The sequence below is a fragment of the Anopheles arabiensis genome, chromosome 2, assembly GCF_016920715.1.
Source record: "Anopheles arabiensis isolate DONGOLA chromosome 2, AaraD3, whole genome shotgun sequence".
Classification (NCBI taxonomy): domain Eukaryota; kingdom Metazoa; phylum Arthropoda; class Insecta; order Diptera; family Culicidae; genus Anopheles; species Anopheles arabiensis.
Genome location: NC_053517.1, coordinates 76,306,193 through 76,330,114, shown reverse-complemented (window position 1 = coordinate 76,330,114; position 23,922 = coordinate 76,306,193). Strand labels below are relative to the sequence as shown.

Here is a 23,922-nt window from a genome sequence, read left to right as displayed (position 1 = left end):
CTTGATGAAACTATGTTGGTCATCTTGGGTGTGTGTGTATGACTTGGACAGTTCCTCTGAGAGTTTTCCGATGCCACCACTTGCTCGTACAAAATATTTCAATATACCTATCAGAGCAATATTATCGTAAAGATACTTCCGACCTTCTCAAGCCTGTGTTGGGGTAGGAGGTGGTACTTATGATCATCATCATCATCATTCGATTTGGGCCGGTCTCTTGGTACTGTCATCAATTCGTACGACATAACAACATGCCAGTCGTGGATTCAAACCCAGCATGGACCAAACCACCATACGTAAGACTGAATATCCTACTAAGGCAATAAATAAGTCACTTAAAGGCAAGCCTATTAGTCGTACAAGCAGGCCTTAGTCGACAACGGTTGTTGTGTGCCATAGAAGAAGGAAAAGTCCCGGTCACTACAACGTCCAATTTTTTTTTTTTTGAAAGCAAACGAATTCCTTTTAAGAGAAACTGATTTTTGGAACTCATAGCGATCCAGGGACTTTTAAATACCCATACCGGTGTTGGGACATATTCTAAACCCAAATATCTGTTCGAATTGCTCATATAACTATTATCACATTTTCTCCTTTCTTATGAGTTTGAGACTTCCTGGACAGCACCGTGAAATCTCTCGAAGGTGAATCTTCAAGGGACCGTCAGCTTAGAGAGATATTCGCGTTGAGGAAAACTGATGAAGGTGGTTCACTGAACTTACTATTTCTATTCCTAAGCAAAATGACTACGAAGCATAGCAATAGTATAGTTATAAGTTATAAATCTATAGTGTTACTCAAAAAGCTGCATAGGTACTACATATGCGTATAATATAACCTAATGATTTTTTTTGCACCAGCATAACCGAAGAGTTTCCTAATGGACATGCAAAAGGAATATTCTTATGCGCAATACATACGCAAAGGTTTTCGATATACGATATCCGATACGCATGGAAATGTTCTAGAAGCCTCAAAGTTAGCACCAATCTGGTTATAAGAAAAAATAGTTATCCGATATAGGGTGGCCGCCCTAATCTGAATTTGCGGTACCCTGGACAGTTCCTTAGACCAGTGCTCTCCAACTTTTTTAGATTCGCGGACCACTTGGCTTTAAAAAGACATTTGCCGCGGCTCACATCGATAGTAGGCATGCATTTTGTACGCTTAGTTCAACGTTTTTGATCAAAAATATGTTTTATCTTACAGGGTTTCCCACGATTTATTGGTCAGTTCCCATGATTTTTTGGTGCGTTCCCACGAATTTTTGGTCGTATCCCATAGATTTTTAGTTCGTTCCCATAATTTTTTGGTATTTTCCGATTGGATATCAATACAATTGGACCAACAAAATCTGGGAAACGGCCAAAAAATCGTGGGAACGCACTAAAAAAATATGGGAACCAACCAAAAATTGATGGGATCCAACCAATAAATTGTGAGAAACCCTGTATTCTAGACATGCTTGTTTGATAATTAATCTTGATTGTGGGAAAAAAATTGCACGATATGTGTAGTAATTGGCTTTTCTCCTTTAAAAATAAATTCTGGTCCTTCTGTTAACGCCACGGACCACAGGTTGGAGGCCACTGGGTTAGACCATTCATTAAAAAATAATTAAATTTACGCATAATTGAGGGCATTCTTCAGCTATGTTCCTGAAAAAGGAAAATCGATGTCAGGAAATACCTAAGTAAATACAATGGTTGATGCATAACCCGATTTAGATGGTAGAAAAACACACAACCAAACGCCTTTTTACTGAACAAATTCTAGTGTAAGTTTTAATTACCATGTACTAAAACCTTGATCGTGAAATCCTAGTTCGCATTATTTTTGGTCTCAAAAATCTTGGTAGCAAAAACTTTTTACAAAACAATCTTCGGAGCAAAATCCTTATTCATATAATTATTGGTGCATTTATAACGCGCAATCACCAATTTAAAACCCACGGACGCAAATACACTGAGTATTCAAAATGGCAATCGATGCAAACCAAGTTCAAGTGAAAATAGTTTGGCACGTTTATTTATTTATTTTCAGATAATTTATTTTATTTATATTCAGAAGCCACGGGTTCGGCCGTATTGCTTCAAATTGTACAGACTTGAAATTCATAGAATGGGTGGAGAAATATGATACACACTATTGCGTTAAAAAACTTTTGTTAAAATACTATTAATATTTTCTTCCAATTTGATTCTATGTGCAAAACTGAGCTACTTCTCTTACAGCGAAATGTTGCTCTACTTTTATTTGCATGGTGGTGGTAGGGCCTTAGCAGTGAAGATTCGCCAAATAATAGTCAAGGAAAATTACTAGGTCTTCTAGAAGCTGTTTTATACTTTCGGAAAAGCTATTTGAAAAGATGTAAAACTCAAAACTAGTATTTTATTTCTGTTTTATTTTAAAATTCAAAAAAGTATTATTTTTCAAGCAGTAGAAAGAGCATGGTAGTTCTAAGTAAAACAAGATGGCATTTAAGTTCAGGAGATTGGTTCTTCCCTTTGAGGGTGAACACAATTAAGGAATGCAAATTTCACGACATTATCACCTATCTGAAATTCCCAGCTCGACTTCGACTCAAAGAGGCTGCCAAACCCGGAAGACCAATGCTCCCAAACGTGTTGAGCATATCATCCTCCAGCGAGTAGCTGTGCATCATGCGCAAGATACGCACCAGTACCACTTCCGCGGCCGTGTATTGATGCTTAGGATAGCGCCTTCCCACTTCGTTCATGTGCTCTACCAGCATTGGTAATTGATGCTCCGGGACATTCACCATACGTAGCAGTCGGAGAAAATTTGCTTCCTGTGGGGTCATATTGCGGACATCCACGTACGAAAAAGATTCACATACTGCGCAGCGACACTTGAAATAGTAGGACTTTCTTAGGCAAAATATACGGAACGAACGATCAAAGTCCATTGAAGCAAATCTGAAAGGATTTATAAAAAAAAAATATTTTATTGCGAGAAAAATGTTAACTCGTTGAGAAAACTTACGCATAGACGTCGAACAGCTGTTCGCCGGCAGCGATCGGTCGGTTAGCTACAAAAGCACACCTACCATCGAGAAGATAGATCGGGGCCACGTTTGGTACGCAGCTATGATTCACCATGCTAAACAAAGGGTAAACAGCAATAGCATGCATTTCGTCGGAGTATTCCTCCTCATCGTCGCTATCGTACCCAGCATAGTTATACTCATAATACTCGTCTTCCTCGTCTTGGCCTTCCGAACGTTGCACGTGATACACCTGCTTCTTATTGATCAAGGAAGTTTGCCAGTGGCGTAGCAGCAGATCGAACAGGAGCTTGCTTCTTGTCGGGGTCGACTCGCAAAACGGTCCGAGATCGGTGCGTTCCAGCAATAGGCGGTGCACGATTGAAGTGAAAAACATGAGCATAGCCAGATCTTCGCGACTCCGCCTCTTCTGGTTCGTGGCGAGCACGTGCACCGTGTCGTAGATGTCGCTGTCCGTCGCCTTGTTCCAGTCCACCGTAAAAGCGTTCACCTTCGTTTCGTCGAGCGCGTTCAAATGATCGGCCCAACCCTCGAGATCCTGTTCGAAGGAAGCGATCGCCGTGGCAACCATACGCAGTCCCACGATGCCTCCCACCAAGCGACCAGCAATGCGCCAACAGTCACGAAGCACGCCACACTCGTACCGATGGTACTGTTTGTATGCTTTGTCCATACATTCGTCTGAGCAGTACATCGTTAAAGTGCATCCTTCGCAGGGAATGAGCGTAAACGTGTCCTCATTGTGGCAGAAAGCGCAACGCTTGTACCGTTCCTTGTCATTCAGCATGCGAGCATAGGGTTTCTCAATCAGCAGGACGTCTCCCGCCTTTAGATGCTGCGTGGTCACTAGATGACGATCGAATTCGCTGTTCTGGCGCAACTCCACACATTTCACCAATTGAGGGACGTTTGCGTGTGCCTCGTAGCTCAACTTTGGTGCCGGATATCCTGAATTACGTGGCCGATACTGTCCAGGCGTATGCATTACTCTGTCGGAAAATTCTTCAGCATCTTCCTCGATACATCGCTTCACATACTGTTCGCGCTTGTTCAGTTTGTCCGCCAATTGCGCCGGGTAGTTTGATGCCCTTGCTAGGCGTATGTTTTCCAAACACTCTTCGTACAGGCCAAACTTCAGACAGACCGCCGAACGATTGCCGTACGCAAGCGCTCTGGTTTCCGAACCTTGCTCCGAGTACGCGATACTCTCGTTGTAGTGTTGGAGCGACTCCATGTACTCACCGATCGACGGGGCGAACCGCTCATTGCCACAGTTGCGGGCGGCAAGCGCTTTCGCATTGTCCTTGGCGTCGGGATGAAGATTAAACCGGTCGCGAAACGGGAACGTGCGCAGAAAGTCTTCGATTTCGCGCTTAATAATCTCTGCTACCATATCCTTGTCGCGCTGGTTGTGGACAAGCTCGTTGATACGCTGTTTTAGCAATTCCTCCCAGAGTTCATGGAAAAGCTTGACCACATTGCACTCTTTTTCCTGCAGCGATTCAGCCATGCTCACGTCTGTGTTTGGTTTGTATTTTGCGTGTTAACAAAGTTTGAAATTGAAATTAAAACATGAACAACATATAGTGTGCACTACGATAGATGATAAAACCTACGAAACACAAAATGGAGATGAATGTTCCAGGTAAAGCCCCCTTTACATCGACGTTGCTTTATTTTCTATCAACGTGAAGCCGGTTATTGTGAGACCGAACAAAGACCGCGCAAATAAACGTACGGCGTAAATAAACGTACCGTGCAATTAGACGTAGAGCGAAATTTGACTCGCAAGATAATTTCGCGCTGGTTTTAGATCAGTTGCGACCCGCTAAACATTGCGAGGGCTTTGAATATTTTTTTTTTCTCGAAATTGCCTGGTAGTAGGCTATTTGTTAATTTCATCGCTTCCGCCTGAATGATTTTTCATGATTTGCAAATTTACCAAAACCGTTCAAATAGACATAGAGCGCCAACGTCGCGCGCGACAAAAAATAGCTCAAATTTCATTCCGCGTAGATCAAAGTAGCTCATTTGACTGAGTCAACCAACTTGTTTTTATGTTTGAAAACACAAAAAAATTAAAATGTGTTCAAATCTATTTTTTGCGTTTGACATTAACCTGGCTCGTAAACAAACTCGATACTTCTATTATTTCGGATGAAGCAGGAATGTCACGCGAGACGAGTAGCAAAATTGACTGTTTGCAAAATTGAGCTACTTTTTGTCGCGCGACACGTCGTCGCTCTATGTCGAACGGGAAGAGGACATTGTGATGTTGAAATTAGCATATTTTAAACTAAATATAATGTATGTTGACAGAACTGTTCGCGAGGTACTATAATCACCGACAAACCGACGTGACACTTCGAACAAAATGAGCTTCAAAAGTTGTCTCCTTATTTCAAATGAAAATACGTTAAACACTAGCGCCATCTCTATAATGATTCGCTTACTACACTGACACAGCGAAGAAACTGCCAAATCCCATTTTTGTTTTTCTTCGCAAATTCCAATGCGTACCCTACCCGCAAATTTCCGTTAAATGCCTTCTAATCGCCTTGTAATCGCCGGCGAATTGAAGGCGATCAACAGTGCATTTAGCAGTAATTAAATGCCTTTGAAATATGTCAATGAAAAATTTCGCTTTTCATTTGAAATTTGAAATTGCAACTGTCAAAAGAAAACCTTACAAGCGTCTTCAGCACTGCACTGTTGTAGTGTTCCCAGATATGAGCGTGAGATTCGATAGCACGATTTACGTGTTATGTTCTCTTGCGTTAAGCTCTGAGCTATTTCACTTTATTAAAGATGGTCTACATTATTCGGTTGTTAAAGACCAACTCATTGAAAGGTGTTAATATATCAAGCTCATTTCGATAACTCTAATAAAAGGAAAAATGAGATACATATTTCTCCCATCCTGATAATGAACGGTGAACATAGTGTAATTATTATGTTTCTTAAAAAGGTATTATTTTAATTTTGCTTCACATAAATTTTGTTTAAAGTAATTATAGTAAGAAAAAATTAATTTAAAAGAAAAAAATAAACACAGAAAAAAGATCATAAAAATCAGGATTTGAACACACGCTTTCTCGGTTCGGAACCAAAAGCGTTGTCACCGCTCAATTTGGCAGTCACATAAGTACAGGTGCAAATTCAGTATATAAACAAGCTAAGATGGCGGCAAGCTATCTGTTCTCGTTGAATCAAAAAGTTGAAAGATTTCGAAGAGAACCCGTTACTGCCGTGAAAGTTTCGGTTGAAATCTTTATTCGCCTTCTAAGGCGACTAAGGCCTTAAATGCCTTCTGAATGCCTTCAAAGCCGTTTAATGCTGGTAGGGATATAGCTTCGTGACCATCAATTGGCATAGAACGCAAATGGCCTCATCAGAACTGGCATGCAATAAATACATTGATAAAAGTACCGTTAAAAATTCAATACCGGCCTTCAACACAATCGCACACCAGCGCGAGCTTATTGGCGGCCATCTTGAACCTTCAAAAACCTTCGCTCGAACCGTCAAAAACCGTCACAACGACTTACAAAAACAATCGCCAGCGAAGGAAAATCGCACCGATTAGGAGCGTTGGCGAGCACAGGAAAACCGAATTTTGATTGAAATAGATTTTTAGATTTTTTTGCAATTTTAGCGTTTATACAATTACAGGTTACCCGTCGCTCTAGCACCAATCGAACATTGAAAATGTTAAATCCCGTACATGTTTCATGTTCGATGTCGTGCCTGATTGGTGCCAGAGCGCCGTCTGAATTATTCATTATTTGTCTGATTGTTGGAAATGAATTTATTTATTTTTTGACTTTGTAGATAATATTTTTATAGCTTTTTGGACTTATTTGTTTTGGCCATATGATTTTTATTTTTATTTTCAACTTAATTTTTTAACTTAAATAAATAAATAAATAAACCAAAGTGTCCAATAAACCAAGTAAACGTCTGCTAAAATGACCAACAGTGCTCCCGCCATGCTGCTTCCATCAGCACAACAGCCAGAGTGGCCAGATAATTTTGGCCGGTTTTCGGTAGGTGCATCAAAATTTAATCGGTAGTTTTCGGTAGGAGTTAAAGATATTTTCGGTAGTTTTCGGTAGGCTTTAAAAGTGTTGAAAGATTTAGATGGAAGCTAATCTGCCCAACGAAGGTTCAGCAGCACGAGAAAATACATCCATTAACTATTTGAAGGAGATACTTTAAATTTGGTTCTTAGCAGTCACATAAGGCCTTTCTGAAGTTTCGATCTGAAAATTGTTGGGAATCTAACTCAACGAATGATTGAGATGCATATTTGCTTCAGAGCGTAGGGACTGCTAAATAAACGCGGCCGCTTAGGACAGTGCAAATCGAATATGCTGCCAGCAGCTATTTCGATTATTTGGATGAATTAGTAAGTTTAATGATAACACAACATAAATTAGAGATTGTTTCTAAAAATCCTGTATAAAAGACTCCTTAATTGATTCCATCGTATGACAAATTCGCACGTCATCACTCGGCAGCACTCTAGCAGTAATCGAACATGAAAAATATATGGGATTTGACATGTCCGATTTGATAACCAACAAATCGAACATGTTAAATCCCATGCATTTTTCATGTTCGGTGTCGTGATTGCTGCTAGAGCGCCGGGTTACATTGTCTGTCAAATCCCATATAAAATATTACCAGTTCGTCCGATTTCATCGCACCTCACGAAATACAGACACGGGCCTTAGTTGTCTCTGTTGAACTTCTGGTTGAGGTTGCTAGTGATTTCCATATGGAGTTTAATTATTTAAACTATTTGGGTATTGGTTTTATGACTTTTCGGTCAGTATTATGGAAAAAATCTGTGATTTTAAGTAGGTTAAATGAAAAATCGGTAGTTCTAGGATGCTTATCTGTGAATCGGTAGGCATATAAAAAATCGGTAGGAATACAGATAAATCGGTATTTCTGGTCACTCTGACAACAGCAACAATAACAATGATCGTGCTTGTTTACCTTTCGCAACATTTTTGTGATAAGAAGATATTCTGATAAGTTTATGCGTAGATTAGCAAATACCACCTACCCGTTAGTGCGATAATTGACGCAAAGTCCCCCCGGTGTGATACAATCGTGCCGTGCCCGAGAGCATAATGTTGGATAATCCCGTAAAACCGACGGAGGTCAGCGTGAAGAATCGGATCGATTTGGCGGTGGTTCCCCTGGAAGCTTTAAGCTCACGGACACGGGAGTTGGTAGCCGAGTTGCTGAATCACAAACGAATATTCACGTCCGAGGATGGCTACTTTCGTGACTGGCGCGGTGTGTTCGATGTCATTGGCATTCCCAAAAGCTTCCTACCGCTGGTGTCTACCAATGCGAATCCGACCCGCTGCCTGCTGGACCTGTGGCAAAGCGAAACCCATCAGTGTAAGCGCGAGCCGAACCTGGCCGAACTGCAATGCGTGCTCGGTTGTATCGACCGTTGGGATATACTGGACGACACTTCCAAAATGTTTGGTAAGTTGCCGCATGGAGGATCACAACTCGTATCGAGCAAACTTTCAACTGATTCTCGACCACTTTCAGAGTGTGATGCAGAACAGTTTCTACTGCGGGAGCAAAAGCGTGCAGCACAGCAGGGGCGCGCAACGGAAGCGACCGAATCGAAGGTCAGCGCGGATTGCGACATTATCACGCGGGACGATACGTCCGACCACAAGCAGCAGTACGATGCGTTCATCCTGTTCGCCGACGCAGACATAGAATTTGCCTCGAAAATGGTGGACAAGCTGGAGGCGCGCGGGCTGCAGCTGTGCCTGCGCGATCGTGACATACTGGGCGGAAGCAACTTTGAGCACGAAGTGATTTCCCGCCTCATATCCGAACGCTGCCGGCGCGTGGTGGTGATCATTTCCAAAGCCTTCCTGGCCAGCCCGCTGAACGACTTCACCGTCACCTTTGCCCAGGCGCTGCAGATAGAGCAAAAGGCGCGCAAGGTGATACCGTGCGTGTATGATCGGTGCGAGCTTCCGCCCCACCTGCGCTACACCTGCCGGCTGGACTACCAGCGGTCGCAAAATCTGTACAACTTTTGGGACAAGCTGGCCGAATCGATACGCGATACGCCCTCGGAAGGTGGGCTTGGAGGGTAGCGGGCGCGAGTTGCCAGCACCGCAGAAGCCACCAGTCCACAGCAAACCGGTGGAATTGATTGGCCCACCGCAGCCGCTACCGAAGGTGGTAGTTGAGCAGCCCCCGTTGGTCGTGAAGCTTCCCAGCGCGGTGGAGCAGGACAGTCGCACCGGAAGCCTTAAAAAATCACACTCTTTTTGGGACATTTTCTCAAACTTTGGCCACAAAAAGGACAAACTGAACGGGAGCACCTCGCAGCTAAACCTAAACGAAATGGCTACCCCGTTACCCAGCCCGAAGAAGGTGGGCTCTTCGCCGTTGGCACTGATCAGGCGCGATAAAAAGCAGCCCCCCGCTGCCAGTGCTTCGTCCGCTCCGTCCGAATGTCCGCTAGATCTTCCGCCAGTGGCCAAGCCAGTGAAGTCGAAAAAGAAGTGGTATAAGCCGGGCAGCCGCAAGCTAGCTAGCGCTGTGTAAATATGCCAGCAGTGCCTTTTTACGATGACATCGTCTGCGACACCGTATTGTACGGGGTATGTTCTGTATTTTATTTTCTCATATACACATTGCTTTTACACAATAAACTCCGAACAAGAGTACTGATTCGAGCGAACTACTGCTTATCTTGTGTTGGCAAAGAAATCAAAACCGATTAAGATAGTAGTGCGCGGAAGCGCGCCCACCGGCACACGCGGGTCCAATGTGTGCCAGTCGCTCGTGATTGATGCTGATGGAATGATAATGCCGGCGGGTGTATTGTTGAGCGAGAGATACACGTTTGAAGAGCGCTCGTGACAACAAAACAATCGAGTGTCTACAAAATCATCCTTTTTTCAATTTTTATTATCATTTTTTCACTGAATCGACTCATCCTGATTGGCCCAAGCTAATCACGCATTTGTTTTCTCAATACTACAACCACTCACAAACACCAACCATTGCCGCTGTTGCTTGTCGGTGTTAAAATCAGTTTTTATTAATTTCTCACTAGTTTGTTTGTTTGTTTTTTAAATGGATTCAACACAATAGCGATGTAAAAAGAAAGAACAGTTTCATCACTACAGACATTCATGTACTCGCTACTGCTCCGCCAGCGGAAGCATTTCAACTGCCACCGAGCGAGCGGGACGAGGGTAGATTCCTCAGTCCCTTCTCCAGGTGGTCGGCATCGCCGGCGGAAAAGCGATAATTCGGTGGTACGCGGTCCTGTTTTCGGAAGATATGATTCATAGCAGATTGCTTCAGTACGTTCACGTTCTCGTCTACCAGGATGCAGTCCGTGTCGGGCACTATGGGCGCGGCCGCCCTCAGTCCCGAGCAAAGGTACGTCGTGCGGATTAGAGGAAGCTGTTAATAGCGGTGGTAGTGGTGGTGGGGGCGGGGGCGGAGGTGGTGGTGGTGGTGTTGTTGTTGCGTTCGATATGTTGTCACAGTTGTCCTCCTTGGCGCAGGCGCTCGAGGGCGCGGAATAGAAGTCACCCTCCTGATGATACGCATCGATCAGCGCTCGGTGATCGTACAGCTGGCCGTCCAGCTCACACTGATGGTGGTGTGTGGCGGGCGGGTTGCTAATAATGTTGGTGTTGGTAAGAAACGGAGGAAGTTTGTAGGTCGGGACCGTGTCCTGTACCCGGGACGAGATCGTTTCCCCCGAGCTGGCCACCTCGGAGATGGTGTTCAGCGGGTACGATTTGGCGAGGTGATCGCTCTCCTTGCCGAACACGGCCTCCACGCCCAGGATCTTAAGCACCAGGTGCGGATGGGCGAGGACAACCTTTTCCAGCGTGTCGAAGTCGATCATGTTTTCGGTCTGCGTCGAGCTGGACATTTCCTCCGAGTACTTCTGGGACAGGATCGACTTGCGCCGGTACATCGCCTCGGACAGGACCTCCGTTCCGTTGGGGCTGGCTATGCCGCCCTCGGCAAAGACGTTCATCTCCCGGCACCACATCTCCGGCGGATGGGAGCTGCTGCGCGCCATTAGCACGTGATCGCTGTCGCGCAGTATGCCTACCGCGCCGTTCTGCAGGTTCGGTATCGACCGAGCAGGCTGAAAATGGCCCAGATCCAGCTGGGAATTCATCGTGTTGTACGTCATCTCCTGCAGGGCGTGTATAGCATTGCGTACCTGTGGTGAAGCAAATTTCAAAAGGTCTATTAAACGAAAGTAAAGTGGGGCTAAAGTGTGGTCTCATCGCTGGTGAATTGATTATTTATAATGTGTACTTGCAAGTAAAATATATCACATAATTTGCCATGTTTTTGCCTTTGACTATCGAACTTTAGATCAATCATCTACAAATATGAAACAGATCATCAATATAATGTTGTTTTGTAAAGTCAGGTTTGACAAGGACAAAAAGGCCCGTAATTATATTTAATTTAAATTTATGTTTACCACTCTTCTAATTCCATCTGCGTGTGCCCTTTTCATAATGATTTTTGCATTCTTCTATTTGGCGTAACGTCCTACGCGGACATGCCGGTCTATACAGGCTTTCAAGACTTAATTCATTACAACGCAGCCGGATAGTCAATCCTTGCTACGGGGGACGGTCCAATCTAGACTTGAACCTATGACGGGCATGTTATTGAGTTGTTCGAGTTGACGACTATACCACGGGACCGCCCCTTTTGCATTATACAAGTTAATTCGGGCAGACTACAGGGCTGCGCCACTAAACTTAAAAGATCTCATTTACTCTTAGGATTACGCCGAAATTAATGGCCTTGAAACCCAATTTAAATGAGATACTGATGACGACCGCTAAAGAGACCTAAAATCAAAGCAAAACCCATATTGATGACGACCGCTAAAGAGACCTAAAACCAAAACAAAACCCATACTGGTCCTGACATTAATACATTACGTTTTCTGGTTCAAGAACTACATACAACATAATAACGGTTCTGGATCTAATACTGACCCTATACCAGTCCTGGAACCGATCATGAACCCATACCGGTCCTGGAATCGTTCATGAACCCATTCTGGTCTTGGAACCTATCATGAACCCATACCGATCCATGAATCTGTCATGAATCCATACCGGTCCTGGAATCGATCATGAACCCTTACCAGTCCTGGAACCTATCATTAATCCACACCTTTCCTGAAACCTGTCATGAACCTATACCGGTCCTAGAACCTATTATAAACTTCTACCGGCTCTGGAACCTATCATGAAACCATATCGGCCCTGGAATTTATCTTAAATCGATACCGGTTCTGGAACCAATCATGAACCCATACCGGTTCTGGAAGCGATCATAAACCCATTCTGGTCTTAGAACTTATCATGGACTTGTACCGCCCCTGGAACTTACCATGAACCCATACCGGTCCTGGAACCGATCATGAACTCATTCTGATTCAGAAATAGCTCGCGATTTCTATTATTTTTAAGAACTGTCCCTGGAACTGTTCCTGATTCGGAGTTTAAACGATACTTGGAACCGATACAATTTCAGTTCCAGTCGACAAACCATACCCGGTAGAATTGTGCAGCGTAGGAAAGCGTTGCAGTGCAGTGTAAGAATTAGCGTTTGAATTAGCGTAGGAATTAGTGTATGAATTAGCGTAGGAAATTTAGTAGAATTTGTATAGTCGTAATTGAAAAATGCCTATAAATGAGACATACATCAAACAAATGAATGCATCAACCCTTTAACAGCCCATACCACTCATTATTTGAAGCATTAATGTTCATGTCAATCAGTGTTTTCCAATCAGTGTAAATACGTTAGCCGCGGCTCACAAATATTGATGACATATAATTTGTTTACTTTTTCCAAAGCATTTTCATTTTTTTAATGTAAATATGAAAAAATTGCACGATTTATATTGTAAAAAGCTTTTCTTTAAACAAACAATTTTTTTTCGCAGACCTCGTCTGTTAATGCCACGGATCATAGGCTGAAGACCATTGATGTAAATTATGTAGAGAACAAAAAACTTATATTTACTTCGTTGGTTTTGGCCAAACTTCACTATACAATTGATTTTTTTAAACCTTTTTTTGCTTATGTATTGCTCATTTCATATTCACTTCATATATAATCAACTGCATTTCATATTTTCTTGTCAGAAGTTTTGTGGGAAAATGGGTTTCTAATGTATCATTTATTATTTAAATATTTCGTTCAGTATTTGAAATCTACTGCATCATTGATTTGAATGAAGGTGAATGAACAGCAGAAAATCCTTCGCAGAACATTTCAACGCTCTGATGGGTGACAGCTTTGGATTGATCGTCGATAATGTTCTTCAAACCCGATAAATCTGACATTCCAATGTAAATGTAAGGTGTAAGGAATGTGAAGCCATCGATTGAAAAAAAAAACTATCACCCAAGCTAATTGATTGCAGTGTCATTTCAAAACATGCAAATAAGCAAGCTTTAACAATCATGTTCGTTAAGTGATACACAAAATGTAGTTGTAACTAGGTTTGGAGAAACAACTGTTCACTGTAATCAAAGTTTGAAAATACCGGCTTTTTTTAAACAAATCTACCTTTTCAAAATGAAATAAAAATGTAGTTAAACTTTAAGGTGAGCGTTGATGTTAAAATAATTGATTTTCACCATGTGAAAGTTTGCAATCATGGAAATCAAACTGTACAAGTTTTAATCGATTTGTTCAGTGCTGGTTGCTTTTCACACACGTAACAACCCTCAACAGTTTTAAACTTCGCGCCCGTAAAATATGTAACAATAAACCGCACCAGCCCGCTTCGCGCAGTGTTAAGATGAATTATTAATCATATTCCATTATGCTGTCGGTTTGTAGCTTCGGTCAAAAATCTCGAAAACCACTTGTTGTGTGCTGTTCAACATCTAATCGACAAAATACTATAATCCAACGGCGAGCCAAGTGCAAACGCCAAGTTAATTAGAACTTTTCCCGCTCTCCCGTTAGCCCGCCCTGGTGTTTTCCTTACCTCCACGCTAAGCGCAGCCACGTCGTTGTGCAGTGTGGTAACCTGATTGTCCAACCGCTCCACGGACATGCGTCCCTTCTCCTTCTCTTTTGCCACCTCCAGGTTCAGTCCTTCGAAAGAGTTGGCCTGTTCGACGGTAGGCGGCTGGCTGGCCGTCTGCACCGACCGTTGCCGCTCGACTCGCTCCCTTAGCGCCACTAACGACCGATTGCGGCTATGGGTGGATTTTGTGAGAAGGAAGCGATGGGTGGAGTGGGTGGAACGGGACGAAAAATGGGGAGAAATAAATTAATAATATTCTTGCATTTCTATGCCAACGGAAACGAACTCGAATGAATCATGAAACGAACGAAACAGGGAACAAATTATGGGATGCCCTTGGGCCTGGTATAGAATGCTAAACTAAAATAGGTTTTTTTTTGTCAATATCTGGATTAGTATTACCTCATTTTCCCTCTAATTAATACGTAAATTTGAACTCTTCTAAGCATCAGATTCGATTTTAGCTACATCTAATCAACTGTCGTTACAGCAAGGACTTGCTACAACAGTAGGAGTTTTTAAGGAGCTCCTGTGAACGAAAACACATATGTAATAGGCTAGCATAGACCACATAGAGCAATCAATAAGTGGTCAAAATTGGATAATCTTAAAAATCCAAAAATCTTTTATTTGAACCGTGGATAGCACAAAACGAGTTATAAAATTTTGTAAATAGAAAAATTATTAGATTTTTTTGTGTAGCGCATATTACGCGACGATTCAACATAAATCAATAACATGAAACATCCAGTGCTATCGTAAAGATTTGATAAACATTGTCCGGTTTTTTTCAAATGCAAGAAAAACATCTTCGTATCTTCGCTGCTCTTTTGACTTTTATGTTTAATTTCAGCGCTGGAAGTACTTTTACCACTAAAGAACATTTCAAACTCCCTCCGTGCCATCGTAAAAACGAAAGACGCCGTCCCTCGGCCCTTGCCTGCTACCTCCACCAGCAAACAAACAAACTTTATCTCTTCGAGGCCGGTTCCGTGCCGTTTTCGGCTTTAATTCACGAAACTTTCCAGCGCGCCTGTTGATATTCGTGCGCGCTATTTGTTTTGCGCCCCCAAAACCCCGTATACTCACCTATGCACCAGCTTGGCGTGCCGTGGGCTACTGCCGACGTTGTGGGCCGGCGACTTTTGCAGCGCGGTGTTCATGGGCGAGGCCGAGCTAGTCTCCGCGTCGGACTGGTTCTCGTCGTCCTCGCTGATGGAGGGCAGCGCCAGACACGGTCCATTGTTTTCCGTCTCCTCCTCGGCCTCGTACCCTTCGCGCAGGTTGTACGTCAGGTCGTGCTGGATGTCATTGGCAAACTCCTGCTGGTACTCCGGGTACAGGCGCAACACTTCCACCAGTCCGCTCATGTGGATGCTTTTCAAATCACAATAGGTGAGTGCCTGTAATGATGGGTTCAGGGAAATGGATGAACCGCCATCCGATGTGGCTCGGCTAAATGCCGGCGCAATCCCGACGGGATGCACGCTCGGCGAGATAGGCCGATATATATACCTTTACATCGCCGCTGCTCTTAACGATGGTGTCCTGCGAGCCGGTGTTGCCCGAGTTGCCCTGATTCCCGTGCAGCAAATGTATGCTTATATCACAGCCAACGAGATCTCCCTTGCCTGGTTGCGAAGTGATGGTAGGATTCGGGGGGAGTGAGTGAGAAGACCCCCAACCCGAGTGGACACCGGTGCTAATTAGCAATGGTGTAGAAACTACGGCTGTATCCGCACACTTACCTAGGATGGCGACGACCATGTTGTTTTGCATGACCTCCATCGAGCCGTTGCATATGTAATAGATGTAGCTTAACGCATCGCCTTTGTGGATCAGATACTCGCCCGGTGCGCAAAAGTTCGCCTTGATATGTAGTGATAGCAGCTTCAGGCAACCCTGGAAAAATCAATTAGTGCGAAGGAAGAGCAGAATACAATCACGCAAAGACTTAAAACTTGATTGCAAAAAAAGAGAACCACATGGACAACAAACAATGCCGTGTGTCTTACCTGTGATGCGGACTCAAAGATTGGAAGCTGCAGTATTTCACGGTGCAGATGCATTGATATGTCGCCCCGTAGCTCCTCGGGAAATTCTTTTAAAATCTATAAACAGAATTGAAGGCAACACGTGTCAACGAATAAAACTAGCGAGCAAGGTAATAGCTTTATTAGTCCACATATTTGGTGGAAAGTACGGTTCCGAAAGAATTTCCAGGATCAGGATCATGAATTTCTAGGGATTTGTTTCATTGTTTGAAATTTAGGGTTAGTAGCTCTCTAGCACTGTTCACTTTTATCGCCAGTTCAATGTAACCGAGTGCAACTTAAACTTTTTTGTTTGTTTGACATTAACGGCTGATGTTTATTCAACCGAATCAACCACTAAATCCACATGTACTTTCACATACTTCTATAACCACGGATAAACTGTACCACAACAGGGCGCAAGTGGTTACGTACACGTTGGAGGGAGTATAAAAAGTGACATGATGGTTTGAATAATGGTTTCTGTGGATTCAGGATTAAAAAAAAAACCAAGCCGCTCGCATATTTGAAGGATTATATGGGTAATGGGAAGCTTTTAAGTGGAAATTCATTCCATATCGTTACCATTCAACAGTACGCAATGAATAACATTGTGTTAATAAAATGCTCTGAATGATTGAGACACCGTTTTGGGAGCAAATTACAATGCCATTCACACTTGATGTACAGCAGCTCGATGAAGTTCATGTTGTTGTTCATTATACATTGGCATTTGCTCAAATTTTGTTTAAGTTGGACTGATCCATTGTTTTGATGCATATTTTCTATAGATTGGTAACATAATTTTGTATAATCATGTGAAATTGAATGCGTAATGTAAACTTGTCGGCGTTAGATAATGTTAATGCGTTGTATGCAACTGGCGTTGATGGTGAATTTGTAATATCTTTTCACAAGTATCTAATGTAATGGATTTTTAATAGACGTCACTTTGATTATGTTAGAAGAAGAATACATGCAACAATATGTTAAGGCCATCTCGCAAGTGTTAAAGATATACAGTCGTTTTTGAAAAAAAAGTTTCTCCTGACATGACGAAGAAATAGCAATCTTAATAAAATACACTATGAATAAACATGATTATAAATAAACTCAAATTGATTGATAATAAATGCTTACAGTATTTACTTTTATGCATCGTATTACGCGTTTTTTTCGATTTCATTGAGGCTACAGCAAGATATTGAATAGCAACTTTATCATCTAACATAATCTGATTAATTGAAGAGTGGAGAATGGAGATTATTTACTAAATTGTTTTGAAAAGACATATTTTCCCCAAACATGAATATTGAGATTTATTTCGATACTGTAATTTGCCAACCACTCCGAACCAAAATATGGCAAACTCACGTCGTAAAAGCGTTATCGGTCGCATATTGTTATTTATTTGAAGTGTATTAAAAAAGGTATTTGACTGCATTTGAATTCACTCAGGAATTTAACAAAAAAATCAACATAAAATCAACTTTAAGCTCCCCCCTTTTGATGAAATGTTCCAAAAAGGACTGTCGAGACGAGAGCCTACAGTGATGCAGTTTTCCTATGTAGTTAAGGGAGATAGTTTTGTTTGCCATTTTGTTGCATACGATAAAGTGGGCTTTTAACTACCTTTTATTTTATTTTTAAATTACAAAACTAGTTTCACCACTGTTAAACAAACATGTTGATAAATGTTGCAGTTATTCCTATCCATAAAACTGATTGGAAAAATACGTTATATCTGATTTTATAAAAAAAAACAGCTGGCTCCAAAAACGCACAAAACGGAAATTGAATTCAACATGTGTTGCATTAAAAATTGATGGACAAAATCCTGTAAGATATTTATTAAAACTACTTTAAAAATTTTGAGAGTCAAAGCGTTTTTTCACAACAGTTTTACAAAATGTACCCATACCCTCTCGGTTTGATATTTATAAGAAGTTATGCTTTTCCACCATGCTTGATGAAAGGTTTTGATGCTGAAGCTTGATGAAAGGTAAAAAAGCAAGTCATCTCATTCGGTGTCAGTAGCTGTCACAGTTCACCAAAATTCTTAAAACACAATGTCATCTTGTGTACATAATCGAAACGACAAAAAACAGTGCAACAATGAATAAAGCATAAGGTACAGAAGGACTGGGAAATGCTTTCCATTTCGGGCACTAAACTTTATACTTGCGCTGCCCTGATTGAAAGAACCACAAAACTGCCATCAAATTTGCACAGCACTTCGGTGCAATAGTTAGTTGCAATGGGATCGAGCACAAAACCGGGGGAGGAGAGTGGGGGCAAACTGCATCACACGCGGGAGCAGGAATGTCACAATTCTCACCGCCAGTAGCCAATGTTTCTTTTTGTTTCATTGTGTTCATGCCGTGACAAACGAAAACCCCAACGTTATGCGTTCCATTAAAAGTTGCCCGTTCCGACAGCCGTTCGCTCGTTCCGCTGGTGGCGCATTAAGCAGCATAAAGCTTGAGCAGATTGAGAGAGGTCGGACTCAGTGCAACAACGAGCTGGTTTTCGACGGAAGTAATTTGTATGACGGTGAGGGTTTCCCTCATTACCAAGACGCTCACATACGCTACCACCAGCAACTTCTTACGCTTACTTACCTCGTACACATCAATTCCATGATTAAGTGACCACATTGTTTGAAAGTAATCCTGCATCCGCTGTTTCAGCTCCTTGGGCATCTGGTTAGGACGAAACGGAAAGTGCGAGTGCGCGCCCGCGGGTTCCATGCAGTCGAATGAAACATGAGAAACAACAAGCGCGAGAAGAGAAAAATGGGGCAAAAAAAATAAATTACATCCCTTCCGGCACAGCCTTAGAAAGTCAAGGGTGCTGCGATGTAACCAACAAATCCACGATGTCAAATCACGTTGCACCGTGAGCGAAAATTATGTCACAATCGGTCCCGGCGGGCCGCTTATTCGCCACCGTTGAAAAGCCCTCCGAAGTGCTGCAACTCACCTGATGCAGAGCGATGAAATCCTTCAAGTCACGCCACTTGCTCTGGTACAGGGAGCGGCGTGAATACATCCGCTGAATTATGGCTGTCACGTTTCCGAACACTACGGCGTGCATAAGGGCTGGGCGGTCGCAAACGGTGCGTGCGTTGTTTGGTGAAAGAAATTGAAAGGAAAATCCAGAGGTAAGCTGCTGGTACGAAACGAGACTACAGGGAGTGTAAAATATATATATATATTTCTCCTTGCGGGTGAATCCAGCTGACAGTGATGAAGGGCGGGACAGGTTAAGGAACGAGCGAGTAGATCGCCCCAATCGTGCTTGTTTGCTAGCTAGTAAACAGCGAAATGGCTTCGGAGGGGGAGTAGAAAAAGGTGGCAGGTTGATGGTGGTGGTGCCTGTTTATAACAACTACGTCCGAACGCCGTCTCGATCGCGCCCCACCAGGGTTGAAATAGACACCACGGCTTTGACGAACCGCTTCGCCCCTGCCGAACCCGTGCCGTGAAGATTGTGGCGGGAAAATCTAACAAACTCTCTGCCGCGTCGTGACAGAGAGCCTCCTGGTCTGGGTCGGGCACACGGGGACAAGGGGAATAATTTTGAACTTTGCCAGCCCACTGCCGCCCGCAAAACCTCATTAGGACAGTCGATATCGCGAATTCAATCGTGCGGTTTTCGAGTAGGAGATTTGATTTGGTTTTTCGTTTCACTCGATCCCCCCCATTCGTCACCTTTTTGTGGATGCCCTTTGTGCGACGGATTCGTCGCCTGGGCAAACATCAAATCTCCTCCGCCTTGGCCGTCGTGTCCGCCGTTGGAAGGATGGAGTGCGGTGGGTCACGTTTTAGAAAAGTGTCGTCGGGCGACGTCGTCATTATTGACTTTTCTCTGCCCATTCTGGTGGACGAGATGAGTCGTCGGCCGCTCGGCGGAAAGAAAAACAAATTACAGCCCCACGCCAGATCCAGTGTTTGGGGCAGCATGAACAACCGCAAAACCCACTAACACTGTGAAGAGAACGTCCACCCTCGGCGTTTGTTGCTCATTTCTACCCACTTTCTTGGTATATTATTTACTCATTTTCTTCTCCATTTCAGTGTGGGCCCAATTCAACACACATTATGCTGTGTGGATGTTTCGAAGACGCTCTGTCATTTGCACCTATTGTTATGATGAGCAGTGGTAAGATTCTATTGCCTCACAACCACCAAAACGTCACATTCCGGAATGCAGACGGCTCGGGACTTGGTTTGCCTTTTAAGGTGCTGTTTTTTTATGGTCGCTCAAACGAGAAAAATAAGCCGTTGATGAGAAAGGTTCGTCTTTGTTTGAAATCCGAAGAAGGTAGAATGGAGAGCTGGGTATTTTTTTACATTTGAAATTTACCCTTTTATTTCTTATCAAGCCCAGCAGGAGGCTGGAATGATATGATTTTCAACAAAAACAAACCCTTTTCTCACAATCACTGCGATGTGTATTGGCTATTTTCTTTTGTATGTGTGATCTGTGATGTGTAGTTTTTTTGTAATTGTAAGAATATATATAGAAAAGTTTAAACGTGTTTTAACATCTAAACTACATTACATAGTAATAAACATGTTGGTTTTGTAAAATTAGGTAAAATTGAGTTGAGTTCTTTTTATGTTCTACAATTTCATATGTATTTTACAATCATAGCGAAAGCTTCGATGAAAATACCCAAGCATTTGTATACAGTATGCATAACATGCACAAATATATTTGTACAATACTGACATGAATACCGTATTTTTTTTTATTTGCTATCAAGGCCTCTACAACCAAAACAACTTTGTGTTAAAATTAAACATACATCTAAAATAAAAATTAAACGCATCTGAAACCTTCAGGAACAATACAAAGACTATTACTGGTTTCGACATGATGTGTACGAAAACTGTTCAATATCCGGTATAGGTCCGGAATTAGGTTCTGAAGCAATTTCCAAATGCAAGTTCCTGAACTGGTATATCTTTCCATATGTTATACATATACAACATATGTTCGTCTACCTATACCACTAGTGAGATTGGCTTTCAGTGATTTCTTTGTTACCCATAGCAGGATAGTCAGTCTTACGAATAGGGGATCTTACATATGACATGGTTCTATTCGGGCCTTGAATCCATGACGGGCTTATTGTTTAGTCCTATTTAGGCATATTGTTTTTCCTTAGTCGCAATATTTTCGTGATCTGTTCAAAATTAATTCTCTATCATTTGGAAAGACGGACATAATGTCCAAACTAGTATAGATTTAGTGTCAGTTCAAAGAAGCATCGGTTCGAGTAGTATGGTGTCTAGAGAACAAAACGAACTCCCGGACCGATACTTATACATCAGGGTAAAATTTTATTTGAAAATTCAGTTTGCAAACTATAAACATAAGTACCGTTTCAAGAACCATGACGAGGAACAGGTGCAGGTTTCACAGTTCCAGGACATTGGTTGAAATTGGACATTAGTTCCTAAACTACTATCAGTTTGATATCACTTCCACTACCAGTATAGATATTCTATCAGTTTCTTCAATTGCGATTGCTTCAGGACCATTTCTTGCAAGAATGTAAGATTAAAATCTTCAACATCGCGAAATCTGTTGTAATATCCCAGTGTTCTGCAATTGCGGTAACAATGCCTGACAGCGTCCTTAGGATTAATGTGCATTTTACATTGCGAAGCGTTTTAAGTAAGAAATCAAAACTCCATCATTTTTTCTCATTAGACGAATTTAATCCCTTCTTGTAAAAATGTTGCTAGAGGTTCTTTGAGTTGTTCTTCTACAAACTACTTAGTCACACGCTCTTGAAACAGACTTCACTTTGTAGTAATTAGACAGGTTCTAATAAAAATAATATTAGGAGTTTATTGCCTTTTCTTCTCGTTATCCTAGACTCGTACAATAATTCACTAGCTGGAATAATCGTTAATTATGTTATAACTTTGCAAATATATAAAAAAACAGCAATCCTCGCCACAATGCATCGTTTTCATACAAAGTACAGGCCGTGTTTTACTGTCTTACTGGCGAATAAATTCCACAGCACACCCGTAGTTGAATGGTTCACACAGAACTCAGTGTCTAGATTTCAATTAGCAACGGCTGTACGGCTGCGTAGAACTATGTTCGTATTTCATTCCCCAAAACTAGCCAACAATCATGCGCCCGACCTGTCTATTACGGTTTGTTGCCACTGCCCCGCAACGATAGCGTTGGTGTGTAATCGAAAACAACTGACGCAGGAAAAGCCGTCTATTTTTCCAGCCCTCTGTTCGGTGGTTGCTGTCCCTCGCGGGGCTTCGCACGAATCAAGCAACGAACCCCCGGCTTTCTTCCACCCCCACTCCTCCCTTTCACCCGGGAATTTTAACCTTCGAGCAAGGTGCAAACAGGACGATCCAATCAACACCACAACGAAGCTTCACCGGTCGCATCATGATCACTCAACTCAACTGTATCACCACACACACAAACACACACTCACACATATAAAAGGCACATCAACTCCCTTGAAACCGTTCCCCTTATCCAGCTCGTATTCACTTACCTCCAATCAGCATCATGATGATGCTAAAAATTTTCTCACTCAGTGTAGTCGCCGAAACGTTGCCGAAGCCCACGGAGGTAAGGCTGGTGAAGGTGAAATATAATGCCGTTATGTATGCCTCGCCGTGTGTCACGTTAGATACGGGAATTTTAAGACGTTCCGCCAGTGTGTGGATCCAGCCTGCCGACAAGAGACAGAGAGAGAGAGAGAGAGAGAGAAAGAAAGAGACAAAGAGAAAGGGAGAGAAAAACAGAGAGATCGTGACGGGTGCCACGAAAGTAGAGTTTGAAATGGGGAGAGCGATAGGAAGAAGATGGGATAAAACTTGAAACCATTCCATAACGAATTTGTGGTTGATGAACTGTCGGCCCAGTGAACCAGGGACGCCCGGGCTGCTGCCTTTTGCACCTGCGGCCATCCACCGGTCGGGAATATGGGCAGGAAAACAGGGCAATCTGGAGGGGCGGGAAACTTTTCAAACACTACACACCAAACTTTCCACGGAGATCGTACCCTAGCGCAAAACGCTTAACATTGAGAGCCTCTTTCCTGTGTGCTTCCGCACTAATCTGCCGCAATCGTCCCTCTCGGACGAGACAATGTGCTGCAAGGTGAGGTTTTTGTCGAACACGTTACGAAACCGGGAGTGGGAAAGAAGAGGAAAAAAGCAGCTCTCTCCAGTTTTCCCTGTTCCGGTGGCTCAGTTTTCCGCCCGCTCCGCTTACCTTACAACTCAGGCTTCAATCAGGACTGCCTATATTCTACCAGAACTGCTCTTTCTCTCTCTCTAACCCATCCGTCGGGTGGAAGCAATCTTTGCTTATCTTATTAAGTGTGCTTTTGCGTACGCGCACTTTGTTTGTTGCTTCAGGTGCCTTTTTGCGGTTTTCTCAACACTTTCCCTACGGCGGGCGGGCAAACACAAACGCACCCCCGCACCGGTATCTAGTTGCCCAAAACTCGGCAAAGATGGCTTGTGGCGCGATACAATACAGCTACTGCTATGCCAGTTTGCTAAATCGATCGAAAGTGAAATCGGTGTGAAAGTAAAAGGAGTTGTGGAGAATAGCTGATGGCGAAAAAGTAAGGGGAAGCAGGAAAGTTTGAAGAGGATTTCAAATGTACCCATGCACTTGAAATAATATTGCAAAACCCCATTTACTAAGATCCCGAAGCTCTTACGTGTACGATAAAAGCTACAGTCTGC

At 42.8% G+C, this 23,922-nt stretch overlaps 3 protein-coding genes across 9 annotated transcripts in view; 1 reads left to right on the top strand and 2 right to left on the bottom strand.

Moving 5' to 3' along the window:
- Positions 1-2,371: 2,371 nt before the first annotated feature.
- On the bottom strand, positions 2,372-4,781 carry LOC120896877 (SET and MYND domain-containing protein 4-like). 3 transcript variants are annotated; one of them, XM_040301378.1, is made up of 3 exons: positions 4,645-4,781; positions 3,007-4,546; positions 2,372-2,939 (listed from the first exon to the last, which is right to left on the bottom strand). In XM_040301378.1, exons 2-3 carry the CDS (start codon positions 4,536-4,538, stop codon positions 2,555-2,557), a joined length of 1,917 nt encoding a protein of 638 aa, XP_040157312.1. In that variant the 5' UTR covers positions 4,539-4,546; positions 4,645-4,781; the 3' UTR covers positions 2,372-2,554. The 3 variants fall into 3 exon arrangements, with proteins under 3 accessions (XP_040157312.1, XP_040157314.1, XP_040157313.1); XM_040301380.1 differs by having other exon boundaries at positions 4,641-4,769; XM_040301379.1 differs by lacking the exon at positions 4,645-4,781 and having other exon boundaries at positions 3,007-4,634.
- A 3,200-nt stretch (positions 4,782-7,981) lies between these two features.
- On the top strand, positions 7,982-9,764 carry LOC120908746 (myeloid differentiation primary response protein MyD88). Its single transcript, XM_040320070.1, is given in 3 exon segments — positions 7,982-8,536; positions 8,606-9,144; positions 9,146-9,764. Coding segments are annotated over 3 exon segments (1,389 nt in total). The 5' UTR covers positions 7,982-8,169; the 3' UTR covers positions 9,629-9,764.
- Positions 9,765-10,093: 329 nt separating this feature from the next.
- The window catches only part of LOC120908744 (potassium voltage-gated channel subfamily H member 8), a 47,559-nt gene continuing 33,730 nt past the window's right edge, over positions 10,094-23,922 (bottom strand). For 4 of the 5 annotated variants that reach the window (XM_040320065.1, XM_040320068.1, XM_040320067.1 and 1 more), the window contains 9 exons: positions 22,716-22,895; positions 19,151-19,269; positions 18,790-18,870; positions 16,151-16,246; positions 15,884-16,037; positions 15,651-15,766; positions 15,225-15,538; positions 14,094-14,307; positions 10,094-11,279 (listed from right to left, as the gene is read on the bottom strand). In XM_040320065.1, the coding sequence (XP_040175999.1) occupies positions 10,128-11,279; positions 14,094-14,307; positions 15,225-15,538; positions 15,651-15,766; positions 15,884-16,037; positions 16,151-16,246; positions 18,790-18,870; positions 19,151-19,269; positions 22,716-22,895 (2,426 nt within the window). In that variant the 3' untranslated portion in view covers positions 10,094-10,127. The remainder of the gene's footprint in view (positions 11,280-14,093; positions 14,308-15,224; positions 15,539-15,650; positions 15,767-15,883; positions 16,038-16,150; positions 16,247-18,789; positions 18,871-19,150; positions 19,270-22,715; positions 22,896-23,922) is intronic. The other variant, XM_040320069.1, reaches the window with a different exon arrangement.

Bases quoted from the DNA above. Each gene is read 5' to 3' on its own strand.
- LOC120896877 (XM_040301378.1), bottom strand. From the start codon at position 4,538: ATGGCTGAATCGCTGCAGGAAAAAGAGTGCAATGTGGTCAAGCTTTTC. The intron at 2,940-3,006 runs GTAAGTTTTCTC...AAATCCTTTCAG, and splicing joins CAGCTGTTCGACGTCTATGC to ATTTGCTTCAATGGACTTTG.